Source organism: Schistocerca cancellata, chromosome 7, assembly GCF_023864275.1.
Source record: "Schistocerca cancellata isolate TAMUIC-IGC-003103 chromosome 7, iqSchCanc2.1, whole genome shotgun sequence".
NCBI lineage: Eukaryota > Metazoa > Arthropoda > Insecta > Orthoptera > Acrididae > Schistocerca > Schistocerca cancellata.
In genome coordinates, this window is record NC_064632.1 from 589,919,710 (window position 1) to 589,946,959 (window position 27,250).

General features: G+C 43.1%; 1 protein-coding gene across 5 annotated transcripts in view; it reads left to right on the forward strand.

Moving 5' to 3' along the window:
• Positions 1-27,250, forward strand: part of LOC126092101 (gastrula zinc finger protein XlCGF17.1-like) — a 183,630-nt gene that overhangs the window by 2,486 nt on the left and 153,894 nt on the right. For 4 of the 5 annotated variants that reach the window (XM_049907530.1, XM_049907532.1, XM_049907531.1 and 1 more), the window contains exon 2: positions 1,890-1,985. In XM_049907530.1, coding sequence (XP_049763487.1) covers positions 1,956-1,985 — 30 coding nt within the window. In that variant the 5' untranslated portion in view covers positions 1,890-1,955. Of the gene's footprint in view, positions 1-1,552; positions 1,711-1,889; positions 1,986-27,250 lie in introns of those variants that run through there. The other variant, XM_049907528.1, reaches the window with a different exon arrangement.

A 27,250-nucleotide genomic window follows, 5' to 3' on the forward strand; every position in this document is an offset into this window, starting at 1 on the left:
TATGTCGTGAGAAGCAAAGTATATCATTACATTCAAAATATTGGCTCATCTCTTTATGTGTGCAATGCTCTATTATTTTGGCTATTATAGATATAAGTGATATAGGTTGGTAGTTATCTGAAGATTCCGTCTCCTTTCTTATGCACTGGTGAGACTAGAAATAGTTGAAATGTTCTGGATATTTGCCATTATTTGAGATTTTAATAATTATATTAGTGATAACAGCATGCTGAACTTCTGTAAGCAAGCTTTATAAAAAAAACTTAGGAACTTCTGCAAACCAGAAAAATTTTTACTCTCTCCACAGTGTGGAGACTACTTGTTGTAACTTTGTCTTTTGCTACTCTGCTGGTATTTCATTTCTGAGATATGGAGGGAATCTTTTGTGTAACATAAAATGGTTGATACTGGATCAGTTGGGGGGGGGGGGGGGGTAAAGTTCATCAGTGTATGCAGTTAAGTGTACAGGATGAGAAGCAGAATGGGTGTTCATTAGGTGATGAAATAAGAGTTAAATGAAGAAAACCTGGTCTATGTTCTTGGTGGTGAAGGGCTAATCTTGGGGCCACAGATAAAGGTTGATGGCCAGTCTACAAGAGTGGAGAAATAAATGAAGAGAATAGGAACTGTGAGTGGTGGCAATTTACATTTGTGTGGCCAGTAGCCATTCATGGAAGAGGGAGAGTATCTGTCATGTATGGAGGTTCAAACACGAGAGAGGTGAGCAGCTGCACTCTGCCCTCAAAGATCCTCTGGCGCCCACATGTAACTTGATTTCCACATTCCTTATTAGTTAACACGGTTGTGTGGGTACACCACTTTATTCAGCATGCCGAAGGCATCTGCTGTCAGCAGCTTTTACTGGAATGAGCTTTTTTATCCTGAAGGACAGTCTTGCTTCACATGCCGATACTTCAAGAACTCGTGTTGGTAGCTTGGTTGAAGTGCATACAAGAACAATTTCAGAATAAAATTACGAACTCAAAGATATTCCATGACTGACCAGTCACCCTGTACGTCTGTATGCAGTCTGTACTGGTTAGAGTATGATGCTGGTTCTTGGTTATGGTGACACTGATCTGTAGTGTAGCCTGAAGTATAGATTAAGTTGAAAGGTAATAATTGGGTGGAGAGTAGGCAAAGCCATTGAATGAGAATGCCAAACAAAGGTTTGTGGTAAAAGAATGACCTGTAGCATATGTTTGCATTCATGCTGTATCTGCCACACTTTGCAGTATTTAACATGTCTTTCATCATAAAAGCTAAAAATGCAAGGTGAAATCAGGAAACTCATGTCAGATAATGTACAAGTCTACAGTGAGTATTTTGTTGCATATTCTTTAAATATATCAGACATAAACTTTGAAAAATGGGAGGAGCCCCCCCCCCCCCTCCCAATAAAGATAAAGTATGGTTTAAACAGAGTTTGAAAGACTTTTTGATAGGCAACTCCTTCTACTCTATTGATGAATATCTTAACAGAGACTGTTAAGCCAGCAAAAGTAAAAATGTCTGTTAGATTTCAGTTTTGACAGCAGTTGGTCACAACAGTCAAGATTAGATATTTTGTGTACGATAAATTTATTAATAGTGCCTAACAATATTTCATTCTGACAGCATGTTAATTCTATAAATATTAGCTGTTCCAGTTTGCCGCATTGCATTCACCTATCTCGACAATCTCCTGACTAATGATCAGGTGATCAGGTAGTAAGTATTGTATTATGCTTTCTGACATGTTCCACACCCACGAGAATCATCTCATTTTTTGGGTCTATGGAACAAAAACTGAATCTAATGTAATCCAATTAACATTTACCCACTTTTCCCGTACAGCTGCTCCAGTAATGTGGTTAGAAGTCAATTGCAACTTTTTTTTTCTGCTACAGTAACATTCCAGTTCATGAGGCCACAGATCTCAGAAGAGTGTCTTGGGCAGCACAAGAATATCAACTATGGAACATGTTGGGCTGCACACAACACAGGTAATGTTTGGTACATTAATATTGTCAGATGGTCAAATATTGTGAGATTTCACTGTAACTTAAATTTAAATATATACCAGCCAAATTTCTGCATTTATCTAGCAATGTACAATGTTTAGTTTATTGTATATACTTGTTACAAATAAAGGCATGTAAAAGCAAGATGATCTACTAGTTTGGAATATGCGCAATGATGCTTTGAATAGAAAACACAAAAGAAATTTATTGTTGTTTCAAAATCCTGTAACCAGTAAATGGTCTCATTCACATGTCTGTTTCTAGCTGCACATTTCAGATTACAAGTCATACCCTTGTACACTAGTTCAGTCTCATAATTATAATGTTTCTGAGTTTTTAAATGTTTCAATGAAGATTACATTTTTCCAGTCAGAAAATGTTTTAACTAAGATAATGAGCAAGCTATTTTTTTACAAGACAAAGTTACAATGGTATGGACTAATGGAATCATAATTATTCCATGGTTATAAGCCATGTCTTATATCATTACAGTAGTTGATATTTATCTTACAATTGAATATAAGAGCTTGTAAATGATTTTGTATGTTTTAATTTGCATGAACATGTGAGCTTATGTTTCATTTCTGTAATACTGTGATCAATTTTCACTTATTCATTTGCAGTAAAAATTTTGCCAACCAAATAAAAAAAAAAATTACAATAGTTTTACAAAGTTGCTTCTTAAATTGTGGTGTTCTACTAGCAAGACTGTTGAAAACACTCACAGTGCATTGAACTTTGTAGTGGTTAAGTAATTTCCTATTTTCATCACAGGGCTTATCTACTTTAGATTGCTATGCAGACATATCCTCACCTCATATTGTGATAATGACTGGCACCGTTGCTGTAACTGATGTAGTGAAATATAAGCTCTCTTAAAAATATTGACACATATTGAAATAGTTAGGTTTTTCCTATTTATTCTTTCCATTCCAACCCAGTTGTAAAAAATATACTTTCATTTGGTGGTGCTAAATGGATATTTACCTTCACTAGAACCCCAACTGATGAACCCATGATGTGATTGCAAGTAAACAAAAATCATAGATGTTACTCCAGTTGCACTACATTAACTTAAATATACGATTTTATGGCAAACCCACCATGAAAAGATGGCAGCACAGAATATTGTTTGTAGCTTTCAAAATACCACTCTTCTCATGGAAAATATAAAAATATGATTTTTGTGAGGAGAATCTTAATTTGTTACTGAAAATATGAACAGTGAAGTGACAAAATATCATTACATTGTGGAATCACCAGATAGCAAAGTTGCTGAGCTCATTTCAGGTTTAATGTCCAAACCATTACTGATTACCCCATGTACATACTTATAAACACACCTTATCTCAGAGTTTGAAGAATGTCATGTAAAGTTAAAAAATTACTAATTGAAGTAGAACAAGGAAACAAAAAGGCATGTACTTTTCTCAGAGAGACGCATGCTTTTGCCAAACAACTATATTTCTTCAATGACTACCAACCAATACATGTTGTATCAAAGCAGCTAATAAAGATGTAAGTCTCGATACAGTGGCTTCTGCGGCCGACACAATTGAAGAGATTGTGATGCCCAGTTAGTTTGTATATAGTGCTGAAACTGTTTTGCCTCCATCTCAAAATGACAGACTTTCCCATCTGGAAAAGCAGCTTTCAGAACTAACGAGCCAAATTCTGTCCAGATTCTGTAGCTACAAACTTGGATATGATTGAGAAGCAGCTTGTAATCACCGCAGGATGCATAGAAACATTCTTTGTGTTGGTCTCATAAATTGAATCAGAATGCAAGAAAATGTCCACCACCATGTTCATTTGTTCCTCAACAGTTTGCTAATGCTCAGATGGAAATTTAGTATTATCTCCACTTGGCGCATCATTGCATGAGGAGGCTAAATCGTTTTGCCATCTGTTCATAACTGAGTGTAACACAAATCCTAGATTTTTGCTTGATTCCAGAGCAGACATCTCCGAATTACCAGCTACAGAATAGATCACAATGTTGAGAAACAGCAACTGTGTGTTGCAAACAGTTCTGTGGTGAACACCTACTGAAACTCAAAATAGGCCTTCGAAGAAGGTCTCTGTGGCCATTCTTCTTGCAGATGTTTGCCAGCCTATTATTGCTGCTGATGTTTTTTAACTTTTGTCATCTGTTGTTTGACACACAAACCAAAAATCTGCTCAGCTGATAAATTTTGATTACTAGTATTGGCTCTGCAGTTGTGCCTACTGACAGTTTTGTATTTTTGATGGATCCACACCCCAAATATCAAAATGTGCTAAAGCAATATCTTAACATTCTCAGAGAGAAACATAATTATGGTTTTACTGAAGTTAGTGTACAATACACAATAATAAATATAGGACCTCCAGTGCATGCCCAAACTGGGTGCTTATCACCGTAAAAATTTGCTCAAGGTAAACATGAATTTTAAGAGATTATCAGCCTTGGAATATGTTGTTCTTCTAAAAGCTGCTGGTCTGTTCTTCTCCATCGTGTTCAAAAGAAAGATGGAAACTATAATCCCTGTGGAGACTGAGTTTTAAATTCTGTCACTGTGGCAGACTGCACCCAGCACCTCATTTAAAAGATTTCAGCTGCCAACTCTCAAACCGTTTTTCTCTAAAATTGACCTTTTCTGAGCTTGTCACCACATACCTGTTATGTCATTAGTAGTGCCTAAAACAGCTGTGATAATGCCAATTAGACTTTTTGAATTTTTGAAGATGCTATTTGATCTTTTCAGTGCAGCACAATCATTCCAGCAACTTATTTGTAGCATTTTGAATTATTTGCCTTTTTTATATTCCTTGTTGGATGATCTCCAAAAAACAGCACAGATTTAGAAATCATTGCTCGTGCAAATCTCAGCTTTCCCTTTCCTTACACCATATCCTGTGAACTATGGACGGAGGACAGCAGGCACATTCCGTATTTCTAGATTTCTGCAAAATGTTTGACATGGTGCCCCAATGCAGACTGTTAGCAAAGGTGTGAGCATACTGAATAGTTCCCCAGTTACTGGAGTCGCTTGAATGCTCTTAAGTAATAAAACCGAGCATGTTGTCCTTGATGGTGAGCATTCGTCAGAGACAATGGTATCATCAGGAGTACCGTAGTGAAATGGGATAGGACCACTCTTGTCCTCTGTAGACATAAATGGTATGGTGGATAGCACGAGCAGGAGTCTGCTGCTGTTTGCTGATGACGCTGTAGTGTACGGAAAAGAATCATCATTGAGGGACTGCACAACACCTAGGATTAGTTACATCTTTCAGGGGTAAAATTAAATTTTCTGAGGGCTACAAAAAAAATGGTTCAATTATGTTTTAGTTACAAAACTACATAAGTGTACAACTTTACTTCCGCAGTTTGCCGATTGGTGGCGACAACGGTTAGTAGTGGTCGAAAGAAACAGATCGCAGACATCATGCAATTAGCTGGGACCTCGGACAACATGACTTCATTCAAACATAAGTCGATTTGTCTCTGCATCATAAAGTTGTTCGTGATTGAAAATGTCAGTTTACGAGCCTATTTCTCATAGTTTGTGAGAGGTGTTACTGTTTTGTTTCAATATGAAGAAAACAGCGGCTGAGTCTCATCGAATGCCCTCAAGTACGTATGGTAAGAATGCTATTAGTGAAAGAACATGTCGTGAGTGGTTTCAACACTTCAAGAACGGTGATTTTTAATGTAGTAGAGCGGCATAGTGGTGGAAGAGAAAGTGTTTTCGAAGATGCAGAATTGGAGACATTGCTGGGTGAAGACTCGTGTCAAACTCAAGAAGAATTTGCATGATTAGTGGGAGTGACACAGCAAGCCATTTCAAAATGTCTCAAGGCTATGGGCATGATTCAGAAAGAAGGAACTTCGGTCCCGTGTGAGCTGAAACAAAAAGACATTGAACGGCGTTTGTGTGTTTGTGAACAGCTGCTTCAGAGGCAAAACCGGAAGGGATTTCTGCACCGCATTGTGACTGGGGATGTAAAATAGTTTCATTATGATAACCCTATACAGAAAAATTCATGGAAATATCTCGGCCGTGGTTCCACCTCAACAGCCAAACTGAATATTCACGGCTCCAAAATTGTGCTCTGCATTTGGTGAGACCAGCTCGGCATCATGTACTATGAGGTGTTAAAACCAAGTGAAAAAATCACGGGTGCTCGTTATTGATCGCAATTAATGTGTTTCAGCAGAGCATTAAAAGACAAACGGCCGCAATACAGCGAGAGGCACGAATTGGATCGATTCGTGGATCGCTTCAAAAGACGAACATTTTTTTAGACGTGGGATTCGTGCACTGCCCAAAAGATGGGAGAAAGTAGTGGCCAGCAATGGAAAATGCTTTGAATGATACCTGTGTAACCAGTTTGTTTCATTAAAGCCTCAAATGTTGGGAAAAAACGGTGGAAGCAAAGTTTTACACCTTGTACACTGTTTTTAAAAGATCAATACTATTATCACCATTTTGTTAGACTGTAATGCTGATTTAGTTAGTTACCAATAATTGTATGTATTTTTTAAATAATAGCAAAACATGTCACACAGTGTGGGGGAGGTTACAGCTTGTGAAACACAAATATCAACTTCATCTTCGTCAAGTAGTCCACCTACTACACATGTACTTTGCACCATTTATCTATGACAGTAAAATTGAGAGATACACATCTTTTGTGCGTAACTATCTCATGTAGGTAGTTCTTGCAATGGACCAGAAGTTGCTTTGTTATTCCCTTTGCAACAAATAAAGAAACTGATAAACAGCACAACACAACAATAACTGTGTAATCACTGCTACATGGCTAAAGGTCCCACACTATTTTATTATTTCTTATTACTTTTATTATTATTATTATTATTATTATTATTATTATTATTATTATTATTATTATTGTTATTAACGGCAGGGTTAAGCACAAAGCTTTGGCAGCCTGAAGTCTTCTAATTTCTGCTTAATGCACACATTTTTATTTGGTTAATATTACATAGGGGTGGAGGTGGAGCAAGTGTCACTAGGGAGAGGAGCAGTTCAGTGAAAGCATCTTTTACGGCAAATATCTACTCTCAGTGAGGATAGCTAGCTTCATTTACTGAGGGGTTGTAGTTAGCAGTTGCAATGCACTGAGAATTATGTCATCGCCGTAAAAAAAGAAAAGAAAAAAAAGAAAGAAAGTTGTTAGAAAGAAGCATTATAAGTTGTCTAATTAACTCATTAGTTCATGGTCCCATAATCCTGTTCCATGTTTTAGTCAAGTTTTACCATATAATTTGTCATTTTCCTAATGCAATCCTATACCTCTTTGTTAGTTACTCAATCTGCCAATCTAATCTTAAGCATTGTTCTTTAGTACCCCATTTTAAATGCTGCTACATTTTTGTATATACTGTTTATCACTTAAATTTTAATTTGATAATGCTATTGGCAGTCTGCATTTTGTGTCCTCTTTACTTTGGCCATTCTCAGCTATTCTGCTGTCAAATAGCAAAGTACAACTATGATTTTAGTTTCTCATTTGCTAATCTAATTCCTTCTGCATTTTTGTGCCGGAATAGCAGAACTTAACTACTAGCTTAGTTCCTCATTTGCTATTCTAATTCCTTGAGCTTTTCCTATTTTAAAAAGACTACATCCAAGAAGACAAAAAGCCGATACCTACCACATTTGTAAAAGTTCATATGCCTACCTGTGCCTCAGATGAATAAGTTATCGAAAGAATGTGTGATGTGATAATAAAATGTAGCCTACTCATACTGGTAAGGAAGGTGGTAATGTAGTTGGTTGGGGCTGGTTGGTTGGTTGGTTGGTTGGTTGGTTGGTTGGTTGGTTAGTTACTTGATTTGGGGGAGGGGACCAAACAGCAAGGTCATTGGCCCTGTCAGACAAGAGGAGGATGGGGAAGGAAATTGGCTATACCCTTTCAAAGGAACCATCCCGGCATTTGGCTGAAGCAATTTAGGGAAATCACAAAAATCTAAATCAGAATGGTCAGATGGGGGTTTGCCCAGTCATCTACCTGAACGTGAGTCCAGTGTGCTAATCAATGCACCATTTCGCTCGGTGGTAATTTAGTTTTGATTGGAAACAAGGAAATTAAAGGAAGGTATAGGAAAATATTAACTGGGGGGGAAAGAATGAAAGAAGAAGCTGATTGGTAGAACATTGAACACAGTACAATTTAATCGTTACTAACACTTGGTTTAAGAATCGTGAAAGGAGGTTGCATATGTGGAAGAGACCTAGAAGATTTTAAATGGATTCTGAAACGATAAGACAGACATTTCCAAATCAGGTTTTAAACTACAGTACATTTCCAGGGCCAGTTGTGGACTCTGACCAGTTTATTGGTTATGAACTGCAGATTAAAACAGAAGTAAGGAAATAGGAAATGAATAAATTGCAACAACCTCTGGTTGTTGAGAGGTTTAAAGGGAGCATTAGCCAACAACTGACTGAAAAAGGGGAAAGGGATGAATTAAAGGTTGAATGGTAGGTAGCTTTGGGAATAGGCAAAAAGGCAATGCCTAGTACACTTTGTTGGACAACTTAATCATGGGCACCCATACAAGTGACTGGGGGGGGGGGGGGGGAGGTAATTCAGCCTGTATATTGAGGAAGTAATAAAGAAAAACAAGGAGAAATTTGGAAAGGAAATAAAATGCAGCAAGAAGAAATTAACCGTTAGTAACAATTTTCGGAGACTGCAAAGGACTTGGACAACCAGTTCAATGAAATGGATAGTGTCTTGAAGAGAGATTAAAATTGAATATCTAAAAAAATAACACAAATGCAGTGGAATATGATTAAATCAGGCAGTGTCAAGGAAATTAAATTAGGAAGCAAGAAATTAAAAGTGGTATATGAGTTTGCTACTTGAACAGCGAAATAGGTATGATCTAAAATGGAGACTGGCAATAGCAAGAAAAGCTTTTCTGAAAAAGAGAAAATTGTTGTCTTTAAATATAAAATGAAGTGTTAGGGCATATTTTATGAAGGTATTTGTCAGAATGTAGCTTAGTATGGAAATGAAAAATGAATGATAAACAGTTCAGAGAGAACAAAAGCTTTTGAAATCTGTTGCTACAGGTGAATGCTGAAGACTAGATGAATAGATAAGGTAACTAATGAAGCGGTACTGAGTCTAATCATAAAGAGGGGAAATTTATGGTGCTATTTGACTAAAAAGAGGTATCGTGATGGGACAAATCCTGAGATATCAAGGAATCATCTGTTTGGTAAGGGAGTGCAGATGGTGGGATAAAACATATAAAGGCTCTCCAAGAATTGACCACAGTAAGCAGGTTCATATTGAGATGGATTGCAGTAACTATGAAGAGACAGAGATACTTGTATAGGATAGAGTAGCATGGAGAGTGGCATGAAACCAGTTTTTGACTGTAGACCGCAACACTATACCCCTTTAACTTAGTTTTACTTCTGTTGATGTTGATCTTGTAATTATAGTACCATAAATTTCCCCTCTTTATGATTAGATTCAGTACTGCTTCATTAGTTACCTGATCTACTCCTCTAGTCTCTACCCATTCTGCTCAAGTGCTGCTCCAAGCCCCCTGCCGTCTCTGGCAATTATATCATAGGCAAATCTAAAACACTTTAATTTTAATTCCTCTTCCAGATTTATCATTTTGTTACTTATAATGCTTGCAGTATGTAGAGACCAATTAACTTGAGACCACCTTTCCCACATCAGACTTGTCAGTTTTACCATCTTTTGTCATTTGCTAAAATTTTATTGCCTGTGGCTAAGTAGTAACACTCCTATCAACCAAAAAATTCTCTCTCTCTCTCTCTCTCTCTGTCTGTGGTGTGTGTGTGTGTGTGTGTGTGTGTGTGTGTGTGTGTGTGAGAGAGAGAGAGAGAGAGAGAGAGAGAGAGAGAGAGAGAGAGGGGGGGGGGGTGTCCTTTTGTGACTCAGCTTGTCCAGCATTTGTGACTGAATGTGACTTGGCCATGGCTCCAACAATAATAAATGTCGATAAAATGAAGGAAAATCTTCAGTTGTACATGGAACCTGAACTGTGGTGAAAGTTTTTCCAGGGACAAACAGCATTGGAAGAGGTTAAAGTTGCCTCAAATGCCAAAAGACATCTTGGGGATTAATATCAGATGTGTAGCCTCCATGGCATGACCCATGGAAAAATAGTAACTGTATTAACACGATTCACATTGTCCGTCGCACTTCACATAGTGTAGACCGGGAACTGTCTGCTAGGCATGCCCTATGTAAAAGCTGACTGGGCACAGCCCATGCTGCCTGAGTAGTTGTTGTTCCGCTGGCAGAGGGCGCGGCTGAATTCTCGCGTGCCCTCTGGTGGACGGGACATTACTTGCAGCAACTACTTTCCGTGACGCGCCATGCCGATGTGCACCTTCCGCGATCTTTCTGGTGGCTACTACTCTCTTCCTCTTTCGGGGGGGGGGGGGGGGGGGGGGGTGAAGCCACTGTGAGCCTCTGCATCGAAAGGTGGAGTGTCGTGCAGTAGCGATGATCTCTATGTCCATTGGAATGCTGGAGTCAGGGGGATCTGCCAACCCTCGAGCTGGAACCTTCGAATATGGTTGGAAGTGACCCACACAAAGAGGCCCCCGTCGTCCCACTGCCAGAGCCCGGGGCAGAACGGGCAACAAGCTGTCGATCTCCAGATCCCATTCCACCTCGGGAGGGTAAAGACCCAGTGGTGGGGATGATGGGGAGGCACAGCCACAGGTGAACCAGCCTCCTGAGAAACCTGGCCTGCGAGGGGGGCCGGCTCTCGCCGGGGCATCTCTAACGATGGCGATGCCGGTGCTGGAGCTACTGGAGGCCGCCAAGGCTGAGAATCCCCCCTGCGGGTCCGGGGATTAGAATAGGCACGGGGTATTCCTGCCTGTCGTAAGAGGCGACTAAAAGGAGTCCATCCCCCTCACGGGGGTAGTTAGCGCCTGCGTCCGGAGACGGACGGTTCCACGACCTATAATTGTGGTCTTTCTGGTTTTTCACTTCTCGTTTCTTCCTTCCTTTTGTTGGTTCCTTTCTTTGCTCTTCTCCACCTCACTGTCTTCCTTACTCTTTCCCTTGCCTTCTCCTTGCCTTCTCATTGCCTTTTTCTCCTTGCCTTCTCATTGCCTTTTTCTCCTTGCCTTCTCATTGCCTTTTTCTCCTTGCCTTCTCATTGCCTTTTTCTCCTTGCCTTCTTCTCCTTGCCTTCTTCTCCTTGCCTTCTCTGGTCTCCGCCTCGGCGTTTGAGACAGTCTGTCCTCTTTCTCCCTCTCTCTCTTCTTTTTCTTCTTCTTCCTTCCTCCCTGTGCGTGCCTGAAGGCCCACCCACGCGTTCGCACGCGTAGCCGGTGACGGGGTAACGCGTAAGTCCCCGCCCTGGGTAGACATGTAAGGCACGCGCGTACCCTCTGGTAAAGGCCAGGCCCGGGGAGGGGTGATTGCCTGAGCTGATACCTTCTGACCATGCCGATTGGTCCCTCCGTCTGTTTCTCGGGAGGTGTGACCTGAGGTGTAAACATTCACCTAAGGCGGGAGTGCCCTCTGAGAGGGTCCCCACAAGGAAGGAGCGCGCCATCGGAGACGCTGGCAATCATGGGGGATTCCTCCGCAATGGATTCTACTCCATCTCTCTCGACTTCGACCCAAAAACGGAAACGTGACCAGCCAACAGTGACAAAAGTACTACCGCCTGCCCCACAGTTCCTCGTAGTTTCTCGATCTGAGGACGGAAAGGATTTTTCCTCTGTCAACCCTTTCGTTATTCAGAAGGGCGTAGATGCCATAGCCGGATCTGTCAAATCTTGTACCAGGTTGCGTAACGGCACCTTATTACTAGAAACTGAGAGTGCCTTTCAGGCACAAAAACTGCTTCGGGCCACCCTCCTGTACACGTTCCCTGTCCGGGTGGAGGCCCACCGAACTTTGAATTCGTCTCGTGGTGTAGTCTATACTAGCTCCCTCGACGGATTGACTGACGAGGAGCTTCAATCTTTCCTCGCTGAGCAGGGCGTGACGGCTGTCCATAGGGTCATGAAAAAGGTCAACAATGACCTTGTACCGACCCGGACACTTTTCTTGACCTTCGATAGTGTTAAGCTGCCATCGCGCATCAAGGCGGGCTACGAGGTTATTTCTGTTCGCCCCTATGTCCCGACACCTACGCGCTGCTACCAGTGTCAGCGTTTCAATCACACTCGACAGTCTTGTTCCAATGCGGCTAAATGTGTCACTTGTGGCAGGGATGCCCATGAGGGTGACTGTCCACCTCCGTCTCCTCGTTGTGTGAACTGTCAGGGTGACCATGCCGCATCCTCCCGCGACTGTCCTGTCTATAAGGAAGAACGCTGTATCCAAGAAATTCGGGTCAAAGAGAAAGTGTCCACCTTGGCTGCTCGCAAGCTATTGGCTAGTAGGAAGCCCACGCTGCTCCCAGCGGGGAAATACAGTACTGTCCTCGCCTCTCCTCGGACTACCCGGGAGGTAGCAACCCAGACATGCGATCTGACCTTCAGCACCACGGTCGTCCGTTCGGCCAGTGCTAAGATCGCGCGGTCGACATCTCCTCTTCCTCCCATCACCCCACAGACACCAGCCCCTTCCTCAGCTTCTGCTAAGACGAAGACCCCGAAGTCAGATGCACGGGCCTTCAAGAAGGAACCATCCCGTGCAGACTTCCTCCGTACCTCGACCTCCCAGCCTTCGACCGGTACTTCCACCAAACGTCCTTCCAAAAAGGCGCATAGGAAGCACAGTTCTCCTTCTCCGCCACGGCGCATTTCTTCTCCTGTGCCACCCAGCGGTTGCCGCCCCAGGCCGTCATCCGTTTCGCCTGGCCGCACCGCTGGTAGCCGTACATCTGGCCGTTCACCGGCGGAGGAAGCTCCCCCTCCCGGCCATCCTCCCGAGATGGCCGATGACCCTATAGACCCAATGGACGATGACTGTCCGCCTACTGATAGCGGCGGCAGTGCTCGCTCGAAGCCAGGCCCTAAGCGGCCTTCGAGGTGACCCCTTCTTCTCATCTTCCTTTTCTTACGATGGCACTTATTCACTGGAATATTCGCAGCATTCGCTCCAACCGAGAGGACTTGAAGTTGCTGCTCCGCTTGCACCGTCCGCTCGTCGTAGCCCTCCAGGAAACGAAGCTACGCCCATGCGATCAAATTGCCTTGGCACACTACACCTCTGTGCGTTTTGACCTACCCCCTGTGGTAGGTATCCCAGCTCATGGAGGGGTTATGTTGCTGGTCCGGGATGATATTTACTACGATCCCATCACGTTGCACACCGGCCTGCAGGCAGTTGCCATCCGCATTACTCTCCCCACTTTTACGTTTTCCTTTTGTACCGTTTACGCTCCATTGTCATCTGCCGTTACCAGGGCAGACATGATGCAACTTATTGCTCAACTACCTGCACCATTTTTGTTAACTGGAGACTTCAATGCCCACCATCCCCTTTGGGGCTCTCCAGCATCCTGCCCGAGGGGCTCCTTGTTAGCAGACCTTTTCAACCAGCTCAATCTTGTCTGCCTCAATACTGGCGCCCCTACTTTTCTTTTGAACACATCTCACACCTATTCCCATTTAGACCTCTCTATATGTACTCCCCAACTTGCACGCCGGTTTGACTGGTATGCCCTTTCGGATACATATTCGAGCGACCACTTCCCGTGTGTTATCCATCTCCTGCAGCATACCCCCTCTCTGTGCTCCTCTAGTTGGACCATCTCCAAGGCAGACTGGGGGCTCTTCTCTTCCAGGGCGACCTTTCAGGATCAAACCTTCCCAAGCTGCGATCGTCAGGTCGCACACCTCACGGAAGTCATTCTCGCTGCTGCTGAATATTCCATCCCTCACCCTCCTTCTTCTCCACGTCGCGTACCGGTCCCCTGGTGGACCGCAGCATGTAGAGACGCTTTACGTGCTCGTCGACGTGCTTTACGCACATTTAAACGCCACCCTACAGTGGCGAATTGTATCAATTATAAACGATTATGTGCTCAGTGTCGTCGTATTATCAAAGACAGCAAGAAAGCCAGCTGGGCTGCTTTCACAAGCACCTTCAACAGTTTTACTCCTCCTCCTGTTGTCTGGGGTAGCCTGCGCCGGCTATCTGGCACTAAGGTCCACTCACCAGTTTCTGGCTTGAAGGTCGCGAATGACGTCCTTGTGGCCCCTGAGGCTGTCTCCAATGCCTTCGGCCGCTTTTTCGCAGAGGTTTCGAGCTCCGCTCATTACCACCCTGCCTTCCTCCCCCGCAAACAGGCAGAGGAGGCTAGGCCACCTAACTTCCGCTCCTCGAATTGTGAAAGTTATAATGCCCCATTCACCATGCGGGAACTCGAAAACGCACTTGGCCGATCACGGTCCTCCGCTCCAGGGCCTGATTCTATTCATATTCAGATGCTGAAGAACCTTTCTCCTGCGGGTAAAGGTTTTCTTCTTCGTACATACAATTGCATCTGGATTGAGGGACATGTTCCCGCATGCTGGCGCGAGTCTATTGTTGTCCCGATTCCTAAGCCGGGGAAGGACAAGCACTTGCCTTCCAGTTATCGACCTATCTCGCTTACCAGCTGTGTCTGTAAAGTGATGGAGCGAATGGTTAACTCTCGATTGGTTTGGCTGCTCGAGTCTCGACGCCTACTTACCAATGTACAATGTGGATTTCGTAGGCGCCGCTCTGCTGTTGACCATTTGGTTACCTTGTCGACCTTCATTATGAATAACTTCTTGCGGAAGCGCCCGACCGCGGCTGTGTTCTTTGATTTGGAGAAGGCTTACGACACCTGTTGGAGGGCGGGCATTCTCCGCACCATGCATACATGGGGCCTTCGCGGTCGCCTCCCTCTTTTTATTCGTTCCTTTTTAATGGATCGACAGTTCAGGGTACGTGTGGGTTCTGTCCTGTCCGACACCTTTCGCCAGGAGAATGGGGTGCCACAGGGCTCAGTTTTGAGCGTCGCTCTCTTCGCCATCGCGATCAATCCAATAATGGATTGCCTCCCAGCTGTTGTATCAGGCTCCCTTTTCGTGGACGATTTTACCATCTATTGCAACGCGCAGTGTACACGTGTCCTGGAGCGCTGTCTTCAGCGTTCTCTTGACCGTCTTTCCTCCTGGAGTGTCGCCAATGGCTTCCGTTTTTCTGCCGAGAAGACGGTCTGTATTAACTTCTGGCGCTACAAAGAGTTTCTCCCACCGTCCTTATGACTCGGTCCCGTTGCTCTCCCAATCGTGGAGACAACCAAATTTTTAGGCCTTACCTTTGACAGGAAACTTAGCTGGTCTCCACATGTGTCATATTTGGCCGCCCGTTGTACCCGTTCTTTAAATGTCCTCCGTGTTCTCAGTGGTATGTCGTGGGGAGCGGATCGAACCGCCCTACTTCGTCTATATCGGTCGATCGTCCGCTCCAAGCTGGATTATGGGAGCTTCGTATACTCCTCTGCACGGCCATCCATCTTACGCCGCCTCAACTCCATACAACATCGGGGTTTACGACTTGCGATCGGAGCATTTTATACCAGTCCCATAGAGAGTCTTCATGCTGACGCTGGCGAATTGCCACTCACCTACCGGCGCGATATACTGCTTTGTCGGTATGCCTGTCGGCTACTGTCAATGCCCGACCATCCGTCTTATCGTTCCTTTTTTGACGACTCTCTTGACCGTCAATACGGGTTGTATGTCTCTGCCCTGCTACCCCCTGGAGTTCGCTTTCGTCGCCTCCTTCAACACCTTAATTTTTCACTCCCTGCAACCTTTCGAGTGGGCGAGAGCTGCACGCCACCTTGGCTCCAGGCTCAGGTCCGCGTTCACCTTGACCTCAGCTCGCTCCCAAAAGAGGTCACCCCCGGTTCGGTCTACCACTCCCGTTTTTTGGAACTTCGTTCGAAGTTCATCAACATGACTTTCATTTATACAGATGGCTCTAAGACCAATGACGGGGTCGGGTGTTCCTTTATTGTCGGGGCACAAAGTTTCAAATACCGGCTCCATGGCCATTGTTCGGTCTTCACAGCTGAGCTCTTTGCCCTCTACCAGGCTGTTCTTTACATCTGCCGCCACCGACATTCTGCTTATGTCATCTGCTCAGATTCCCTGAGCGCCATCCAGAGCCTCAGTGATCCGTACCCGGTTCACCCTTTCGTACACTGGATCCAACGCTCTCTTCAACGACGGGGTCGGGTGTTCCTTTATTGTCGGGGCACAAAGTTTCAAATACCGGCTCCATGGCCATTGTTCGGTCTTCACAGCTGAGCTCTTTGCCCTCTACCAGGCTGTTCTTTACATCTGCCGCCACCGACATTCTGCTTATGTCATCTGCTCAGATTCCCTGAGCGCCATCCAGAGCCTCAGTGATCCGTACCCGGTTCACCCTTTCGTACACTGGATCCAACGCTCTCTTCAGCAGCTGATGGACGTCGGTTCTCCGGTTAGCTTTATGTGGGTTCCTGGCCATGTCGGTATCCCTGGGAACGAAGCTGCAGATGCCACGGCCAAGGCTGCGGTCCTCCAGCCTCGGACAGCTTCTTGTTGTGTCCCTTCGTCCGATTTTAGCAGGGTCATTTGTCGGCGCATCTTATCGCTGTGGCATGCCGATTGGGCTGCACTTACCGACAACAAGCTTCGAGCCTTAAAACCTCTTCCCGTGGCTTGGACGTCCTCCTCACGCCCTTCTCGGCAGGAGGAGGTCGTTTTAGCCCGGTTAAGAATTGGACACTGCCGGTTCAGCCATCGCCATCTGCTGAGGGCTGCGCCGGCGCCGTTCTGCCCATGTGGGCAATGGCTGACGGTTAGACACATTTTAATGTCCTGTCCAGATCTTAACACACTGCACCTCGATCTTAACGTGCCAAATACTTTCGATGCCATTTTAGCGGATGACCCACGAGCAGCTGCTTGTGTTCTTCGTTTTATCAATTTGACAAACCTCGCTAAGGACATTTGATGATGTTGTTTTTTAATCCTATGCCTGTCAGTCTGTCTTTTATCGTGTTTTTCCCTTTTAGTTGTTGTTGTCAACTTGTGCCTCGCGGTGCATTCTTAGAGTAGTCAGGGCGCTAATGACCATTGAAGTTGTGCGCCCTAAAAAAAAAAAAAAAAGGGCTGAGAACCATCACAGTGTGGCGGAGTCACAGGTGGGAGGGGCAGTAGCGTCCCCTGAGAAAACAACACGGGTGCCGGCAATGAGGAAGCCGGTGCCTGAGGGGTCGGAGGGTGGGTGCCTAAACGTGGACGTAGCTGAGCTGATTTTGGTGATGACGTACCTCCCCGTCCCCCACCTGCAAGGCATAGTGCCGGCGGCCATTGCGGCGCAGGACCACCGCCAGTATCCAACGTGGATTGTGACCAAACCCACATGCCCAGACCGACATACCCGGTGGGAAGCCGGATACCCCATTTTGTGAAGACTGGCGAGGACCAGCAGGTGAGGAGAGTAGCACTGATCTATAACCGGAAGGCTGCAGTCACTACAGTTTAGGATACTCTTTGCGGTGTGGCTACGGGCTAATTTAATGGCCATCAATTCATCAGTGAAGACACTGCAGCCATTTGGCAGAGTGTGGAGTTCACTGCAATGAGTATGTGTGTATACAAAGCCTGTTTGTCCGTCAATTTTCACCCATCGATAAATACCGCTTCCAAATCTGGATACTTCTAAATGACAGCCAAGAACAGGCGGTGCAACATCATGGAGCCAATGGAATCTTTTGGGCCAAAGGAGACTCTGAGGCGAGATCTGGGCACAAGCCATGTCTCCCTGACCTGAGGCAACAGTGGAGGAAGTGAGACAATGGAGGTGTGCAGCAATAGTAAACCCAGTTCTGGGTCGCTGCTGTGGGAGGTGGAGCTCCCTTCCAGGAAAAGGGACATGGTAGTTTGGACGTTCAGGGAAGCTGCGAACATATAGCATAATTCAGCAACTGCTGTTGGCACCTGATAGGTAATGGAGGGACTCCAGCCTCAATCAGTAGGCTGTTCACAGGGCTACTTCGGAAAGTTCCTGTTGCATCAGACCCCCACAGTGATAAATGGGGTCCAGTATCCACAATCCGCAGCTGAGGGTGATACTGAACAATATGGAAGACTCCCACAGTCAAGACGGGACTGAATCTGGGTTTGCTGCAAAAGATTAGAGCGATCTGCACCCCAGCTAGTGTTACTAAGGCAGTGAAGTGTATCGAGGTGTCACCAGCACTTTCCCTTACGTTGGTGGAGGTGGGGAAGCCACGCCAGCTGGGAGTCAAAGACTGTTCCCAGAAACAGGTGGGTCTCAACTAGAAGTAGTAACTGGTATGATAGTGACAATAGTGCACGACAAGTCTTGGCAGTTGAAAACCAAAAGTCATCGGCGAGAGCCCACAAATGCGCCTTTCATATGGCGCCTTAGCTCTGGTCACAATTTGTTGTTAGTATACTTTACAGAAGTAACCAGTAGTTGCTTCTGCTTGTTAATGTGCAAACTGATTGGAAAATACTGCAACCTGCATAGCCAATGGTGGCGAGTGATTGGTAGATACTACAAGCTGCCACATGGCAGGCTGTTGCTAACCCACTCAGCCTACTCAGAGTTGTCCAATGATTTGGCACACATGGCTGCCTCCATTATTAACTCAATGAATCGTTCACCTTATTCAATTCACTTCCTTTTGTCTTCTGCTTTATATCTTCTCTGTGCATACAGTGATCACTATAATGTGGCTTAACATCAGAGTTTCTACTTTGTTCTCCGACTAACCTGACACAGTCCTACTGTCTGTCTACAGCAGTTGAAACAAATATAATGATGCATGCCCAATTAACATTTTTTTGTTTAAATTCTATTTTGGTTGGCACCAGCATATACTTGTTTAAAATGTGCATTGCAATGTTTCTTTTTCTTAACTATGTGCATTTTTTACTGATCTGGAGATAAACTTCAGTCCTTACTTGCTTTTCTTCTTGAGAGTTTAACATAGTCATTCAATGATAAATAATAATAATATAATAATAATAATAATGTCATCTGGCTCAACGACTTGGTGTAAGTCTTTCAACTGGACACTACTTCAGCAACTTGCATTTCCTTGAGCCATTAGCATCTGGTGTTGCCAGATGTCGCCCATACAAGTACTAACAATGCCCATCATGTCTTAACTTCAGTGACCGAGCGAGAACCAGTGTAACTAACGTGGCACCGCCACTGGTTCAGCAATTTAAAAAAAATAATGTGAAGATGCAAATTTGTTCTTAAGGTGATCTAACAACTTTTAGAGTATTCTTTATTAGTATCTTAGTTAACTGACATTTGTTCAAAAACTTACTAAAAATGTTGAATATATCACTGCACGAAACTACCACCATTGGGGATTTTTATTTCAAGCACAAGAGAACACTACAGACATTTTACTTGTTCACAATACTTAACTTCAGGCCAGGAATGCTTTTCATTTTGAGCCAATGAATGTTTTGACAACTGCTTAAGTCTTTGTTACTGCAGTCACGGACAGTAGTTGCCGCAAGTAAAGTCCCATCCACCAGAGGGCACGCGAGAATTCTGCCGCGCCCTCTGCCGGCGGAACAACAACAACTCAGGCAGCGCTGGCCATGCCCAGTCAGTTTTTACATCGGGCATGCCTAGCAGACAGTTCCCGGTCTACACTATGTGAAGTACGACGGACAATGTGAATCGTGTTAATACACATTTGGCGATGAATAGGGTTGTTCTTTTGCGTGTTGCGTCGTCGTTCCGGTTTCGCAGCTTATCCACGGCATGGAGGATTTAGTAGTATGGGTTTTGGTTGAGCAGCAGATGGAGCTAATGGCAACCACGAAACAAGCTCTTCCGGTGTTGCTCTCCACGCAGTCTGCTCCAGTGCCGTTCCCTCCTCCCCTTTCCCCTGTATGACGAGACGGCGGAGAATTGGGGCGCATATAAACATCGCCTTCGGCAGCATTTCCAGGCGTTTCATGTTGCCAATGCGGAGGTATGTCATGCTCTTTTCTTGTCTTGGATATCTTTTGACGCATTGTGTTTATTGCTGTCTTCATATTATCGCTGCCGCACGCATGTTGTGGCGGCTAGGGTCGAATTCTATCAATGCAAGAAACAGCCCCATCAGTCTTACCGGGCGTGGGCCGCTACCCTGCACGGTCTTAGTCACAAGTGTCATTTTGTCACGGAGCAGTCGCGAGAGTCGTATGCCCACATTATGGTGCGTGGCGTCATTGTTCGTTCGGCCCCTGATAGGGAGGTCCAGCAACGGGCCCTGCAGTTAGAAGACCCTTCCCTTGAGAAAGTCCTGTCCATTGCTCAATTGTATGAAGTCTCTCACGTCGCCAGTCAACACTTGGAAGCGTGGTGCAACGTCGCGGCAGTTCAGGGCGGCGTGGCCGTGTCCACTGTGTCCGGGCTGGACGACATGCAAGCGGTACAATGCGGCCGCTCCTGCACGGCGCGTAAACAGAGTTCCGGCCGCCGGCCCCTATTACCGTCCTGTGCGTCGTGCTATATACATCATGATCGGTCAGAGTGCCCCCAGCATTGGGCCGTTTGTTGCAAATGTAATAAAAAAGGGCACATTGCTAAAGTTTGCTGCTCAGCCTCAAAAGAATCGAAGGAAGCAGGTACAGAGGACATGGGCGTTGACATTCAGGAAGTTGCATACGAGCGAGCGTTCACCTCATTGAAGAGCCTCCTCACGTCGGCACCTTGTTTGGCTACTTTTGACCCCAATAAGCTGTTGGTCCTGGCTACAGATGCTTCACAGTATGGGGTGGGGGCGGTCCTGGCCCATCGCAACGCAGATGGCTCCGAGCAGCCGCTGGCGTTTGTGTCTAAAACTCTTAGTCCCGTGCAGGCCCATTATTCCCAGGTGCAAAAAGAGGCTTTGGCCATTGTCTACACTGTTACCAAGTTTCACCCTTTCTTGTATGGCTCGAAGTTTCAGTTAATCACTGACCATAAGCCATTAGTATCGTTATTTGGCCCCACCTCTCAGATTAGGGATAGGGCGGCCCACAGACTGCAGCGCTGGGCCTTTTTTCTCTCTAAGTACCATTACGACATTCATTTTCGCCCTACCGGACAGCATGCCAATACCGACGCTCTTTCCCGTCTTTCGGTGGGCCCGGATCCTAAGTTCGATCGGGAGGGGATTATGTGTTTTCATTTGGATGTGGCATCCTGTCAAGTGGTTGATGGCTTCCCGATCACTAGTTCTAGAGTCTCCAGGGAAACGGCAGCTGACCCGGTTCTGCAGCAAGTAGTTCGCCTCGTTCAGCAGGGGGTGATCGTCCCGACCTCCAGGCCAGGCCTCGGACCCTCTTCGTAATTATTTTGTTCTACGAGACTGCCTCTCAGTCTTGGAAGGAGTTCTCCTTCTGGCTACCGATGATACAGCTCCTCGCGTGGTTGTTCCTGCAAGTTTGCGAAGGGAGGTCCTCACGTTATTACATGAGGGGCACTGGAGTGTTTCCCGTACTAAAATCTTGGCTTGCAGACGTGTATAGGCCCCGTATTCACAGAGAAATTGAGCACTTGGTGGCCGCGTGTTCCCAGTGTGTGAGCCAACAAGCCTCTCCCAGGTCAGCGTTCTCTTCATGGCTGCCTGCAACCCAGGCATGGGAACATGTTCACATAGATTTTGCGGGCCCGTTTCTCAATGGCTTTTGGCTCATTGTCATTGATGCTTATTCCCGATTCCCATATGTGGTTCGCTGCTCCTCAACCACTTCAGAAGTTGCAATCCAGGCACTCGCAAAAATCTTTTCTGGGGAAGGTCTGCCAGTCACCCTGGTATCGGACAATGGACCTCAGTTTATTTCGCAGACCTTCCACGATCTGTCTAATACAGATATTAGGCACAATTTACATCCCTTTACCCAAGAATACCAATAAATTGTAGAAATTATGACTAATTAAATGTTCTTATACATTCTTTTTGAATATTCTGGGATCTTCAGATTCCTGCCTATACCCACTGACACTTGTTATAGACTTCTGCTCCATTCTGAACCCCCAGAGAAGGATACATAGTATATGTGGAATTTATTTCTACTTCTGGTATTCTGAGTTAATTCTAAACTCAGTCTTGTTAATAATCACATATACCATTAAGAGAGTATATGTATTGTATAACAAACTCAAGATTATGGGACTCCTATGGCGAATATAGTTTGCAATACCATCCTCAGAGTACAGAAAACTGTGATCCTATCCTATCCTATCCACCCCCCCCCCCCCCCCCCCCACTTTCATTCTAACTGCAGTTATAGAGTACAGGATTCATGTCTACTGGACCAATGCGTTATACTATTTACAAAAATTCTGTATTTTTCCAAATTATTTCACAATATATTGAAACATTATTTGCACCTTTCATTGTAAAATTTTTTTGCCATAAAAATTAGTGATCTTATACATTTCACTTTACATGAGTTAACAATAAATGTTTGTGGACATTTATTGTTCACTAAACAAAAAATTATTATTACCATCTGTTCCAAAAATACATTTAAATTTTCTGTAACTAATTCAATATATTGTAAAAGTTAAATAAATGCTGTCCTTTACATGTGACAGATTTTAGAATCCGAAAGTTTTTGTTTTGAAGTTTTATAAAGTAAGTTTTACCATGCTTTTATCCTTCGATTTTTGAAACAGTGAATAATGATAAGTTTACATAAAATTGATAATAATACAAAAACTGAAAGTTATTATAATCATTAATATGAACAGTACAGCTTCTAGAACGTACTAGAAGTTTATGTTTTAATATCTAGAACTGAATGTGTGCCAAATTATTATCTGTCAGTAGTTGGTAAGGAGTGTGTGCATTAGTCTTCATTTCAGCACACCTGTGGTATGTATTTTGTTCCATAAAGGCTCAAAGAAAAAGCTTGATTTAATGCTAAAAACGTGAATGGTTTATTTTTACTGTTGTGATGAAGTTAAAATGTGAAATAAAATGTGCTGTAAAAATGTGAAACAGTCTTCACTTTGTGAATAAAAATCCTAGGCTTGAGCTCATCTAGCTAAACGATGAGCAGTGTATTAAGGACAAACAAAAAAGATGAGTGCATCTTTCTTTATATTATTATTCATTGAACTTTTTAGTAAATAATTTCTCCTCCTTCGAAAATGTGCCACTCCAGCAATTTGTGATGCTCGAAGAGTACGTAAGTTGAATACAAAGCTGCAAGCATTGTTTTTCACATAATTTTGCAAAGAGGATCATCTTAATTGTTTTGTAAGTAAAGTTATCCCAAGCCTCTTCAGGCATCTGCCTGATTTTCAGTAATCAATTTTACATAATATTCTTATTGCACACATCCATAAAATAAATAGTTTCTTTACCTTAGCTGTGATGTCCTTGAATTCAGTAGTGTGCAAATTAATTGGGACAAGAAGATTATTGAGCTTCTGAACATGTAGTGGCAGAGATTCAACCAGGTTAGAGCAAATGGTTTGTAATTTGTGGTCCTGAAACCACACTTTAGCACATTTAATAACACGGATCCTTTTATTACAGTCTATTTTACCAAGTCATCGTTTCACAATACTCCATAAATTTTAAATAGGGTTTAATTCTAGTGAATTACCAAGCCACTGAAGCAGATTAATGTTGTCTTCTTTTATGAAAATCTTGACTGCTTTAGAAGTATGACATTGCGCCAGATTATGTTGAAATGTTCCTCCACCAAATGCAAAGGTTTGTAGGAATGGCACAATTCTCTGTGTAAGGATTTCCATGTTTTGGTTGAACTTGTCATGTCATCATGTTGAACAAGTTCCCCAGGACCAGTTGCAGTGAAGAAATCCCAAAACTTTCTGTTGGGAGGGTATTTTACAGACTTAAAGACGCTCAACTCTCACTGCTTTGTGGGTTCTGCTGACAACCCTTGTTCCATATCTTTGAACAATAAAGTATGACTCATTACTGAAACTTATGTGTTTTCCAGCCATAGAGGTCCAAGATTTATATTATTTGGCCTAAGACAACCATTTTTTCGTCATGTCAGGTGTTAACAATTGCTTCTTTATTGGCTTTCATGCCTTCTGCCCACAATGGAGAAGCCTACGCCATACCGTCAAAAAGCAATTCCAACCATAGCAGCCAGTAACTCTCTCTGAAGGTCTTCACTTGTCATGTGATGGTAAATTACATGATTTATAATCTTTACTTGTCCTCTGAGGATAAATTATATTGTTTATAAGTAGAGTTTTGTCAGTTCTAGAGGTGGTTTCGCATTTTTGTCCACATCTGCCTTTTCTCTTTGGAGAGAGGAGGAAGTATCTCTATATGCCTTAATAATTCTTAATACAATAGATTTTTTCCCGTGCCAACAACAGAGCCAGTGTCTTAATATACCCATTAGATGTCTGTTCAGGACGCGATGTGTGTTCTTAGGTGAAATGCCCATTTTAACACAAACACAAAGTTTTCCTGCTGAGAACACAGAAATAACGCACACTGTTGCTAAACATACAAGCACTCAGCCGAACAGTGGGGGACCTACAATTACTGTTCTTAGTCAAGGTAACAATAGTCCACCAAGAGTTTGATAATCAGACAGATAAAATTGCTCACAACTAACCAACTTCAATTCCTTGTAAAATGTGCTTGTCCCAATTAATGTAAACATTGTATATGCACAAAACATTTTTGCAGATGTTAAGCCTGGCATCCTGTTAATGCAGTGGTGAAGAATATTGCAAGTCAACGGAAAAACGAGATAAGTGTATTCTGATTATAGATGCAGCAGTGATTCACATACAAATGAAAGCAAGGCAGCCCTTCATTGTTATAGAAACTTATTGCTGAAACTATTTAATACGAACATAGACAACACAAATGCCGTTGCAAGAAGTTTGCGACAATGGTCTTGTATAAATAAAGAAATTCATTACTACAGGTAAAAAAGTATGTGATAAGTTTCATTATATACCTTTGCTCGACATAATTAAAATTGTACACAATGAATACTCAAGCCATGAATAACATAGGAAGGGAAAGGCTAAACTCATTACCCAGATAAGTGACCTGTGTGATAGAGCTAGTAAGGGATATGATCCAGTTGCCCCAGACTACAACCAAGAGAGATTTTTATGATAGAGGGATAGCATACTGTTGTCGAGAGATGTAGTTAAAGTGTATCTCAGGCCAGAATTAATTTGAGAAAAGCCAGTAGTCAGTCATTGCAACACAGTCATAAAGATCCAGGTATTGCTATAGGACATTGCAAAAAAAAATATGTAACTTAAAAAAAAAGTGACTCATCCGAAGTGGTAAATCGACAAGAAAAGATAACACTCTTAAAAATAATGCATTTCAGTTTACATATCTGAGAAACAAACTCAATTTGTTGCAAATATTTGCAGAGGGACACCCGCCAAATGTGTTAGTAATAACTGAACATGGATAAAATCCAGTGAAGTAGTTTATTATAAATTAGAAGGGTACGTACTTGCAAATAATTATTGCCAATGAATCACAAGCTGTGTATGGGCTGTAAGTGGCTGCTACAGCAGCAGCCATCATGACCAGTTGTTCGTGACAAAGACAATGGAGGATTTTGTCACAAGCTTGAAATTGTACGCAGATTTGACATTTCATGTAAACGAAGAATGTTTAGTACATAAACATATAACATTTAAAGAATTTATTTTCTCGAAAACCACAACAAAGAAGTACCAGTCAAAATGACAAGTTTTGTGTTTAGCAGTAATTATCTTAAGTTATCGAAGCATGAAGTGATTATGGTATATTCCCCACCAAATGCTCATTTACAGTGTTTCATAGATAGACCTAGTGGTGTTATTGGTCAGACTGGTTCTAATGATCTTAACTGTGTTTAATGACCTTAATATTGATGCAAATTCAAATACTAAACATGAAACTCGCTATTGCCTGAAGTTGATATAACCTTTTAGATGTACTAAGCTTGGACACTAGAGTAACAGTAACACACTACAGTGAACAGAAACATTTTCACTAATGTGACTTACAACAGCGTCAATATGAATTACGATAAATTGCTACTTATGGCATACAGGTGGTGTTGAGTGGCAAATAGGTACATTTAAAAGTATGCTTAAAAGTAAATTTCAGAAGCTAACATTTTCATTATTCTGACTTTTGTCAGGTGATTGAGTACACGAATTTAGCTGTGCCAGAAATAATGAAAGTTGTGAAATTTGAGTTCCTCTCAGAATATGAAATGTTGAAATGACTTGCAAGAATGCAGCCAGGTGACATCTTTAACAACTGCTGATATTTCAATAGGTCACTTCTCAGTCATTTTCAAGGCGTAAATGCAATGAGAGAGCACTGTGAAAGTTATTGTGCAGTCACAAGCTCTGAATAGCACAAATACTAGTGTCTTTAAATACAAACGAACAGAGAAGAAATAAGATTTTGTGCGCCAGGCGGACATTTCTGACAACAAATGGAGTGATTTCTATTCAACTCTGTTGAGATATTATGTTTATCTATGTCCTGTCAGAGAAATACAAAAGGTAGTAACTGTTGCCAGAATGGAAGTAATATTACATTGAAGCTGCCTTCAGGTCTGATTAGACTCAAGCGAAGTGTACGTGATTTAAATCGTTCTGCTTTATAAAGCTACTACCATGCAGATTTTTGAGGAAAAATAGAATAAGACTTGCATAACTTAAAACTGAAATTGCAAGCATTAGGAAGCAGAATAACAGCAAAGCAACAGAGGAGTTGATAACATAAGTGAAACATTGATGGTGCTAATTGACAAATAACATAAATGTCCCAGAAAGATTAATATGAAACCATTCAGCATTAGACAAGATGGTAAAAATGTGAAAAACCCAAAAAATATATTAGTAATGTTAGAAGAGGACAGTGAAGGAAACAAAAAAGTACTTTACACCATGGTAAGAAATAAGAGGAATGACAGAAGCGAGTGCCTGAGGATCATGGATAATAATGGAAGAGTTGTGGAGGAAATGCATGAGCTCAAAAAGATTTGGAAGGAGTACTTTGAAGATCTGTTGAATGCCGCCAAGCGGGTAACTAACAGCGATGGAGAGCCTAAGGCAGCATACGGAAGTGAGACATGGGTAATGCACGAAAGCGACAAAAGTAGAATACAGGCTAGTGAAATGAAGTTCCAGAGGAGCAGGTTGGGTGTAACAAGACGAGACAGATTGCGAAATGTGTATGTGAGGGAAAGACTAAAGGAGGAACCAGTACAGGACAGGATAGAAAAATCAAGACT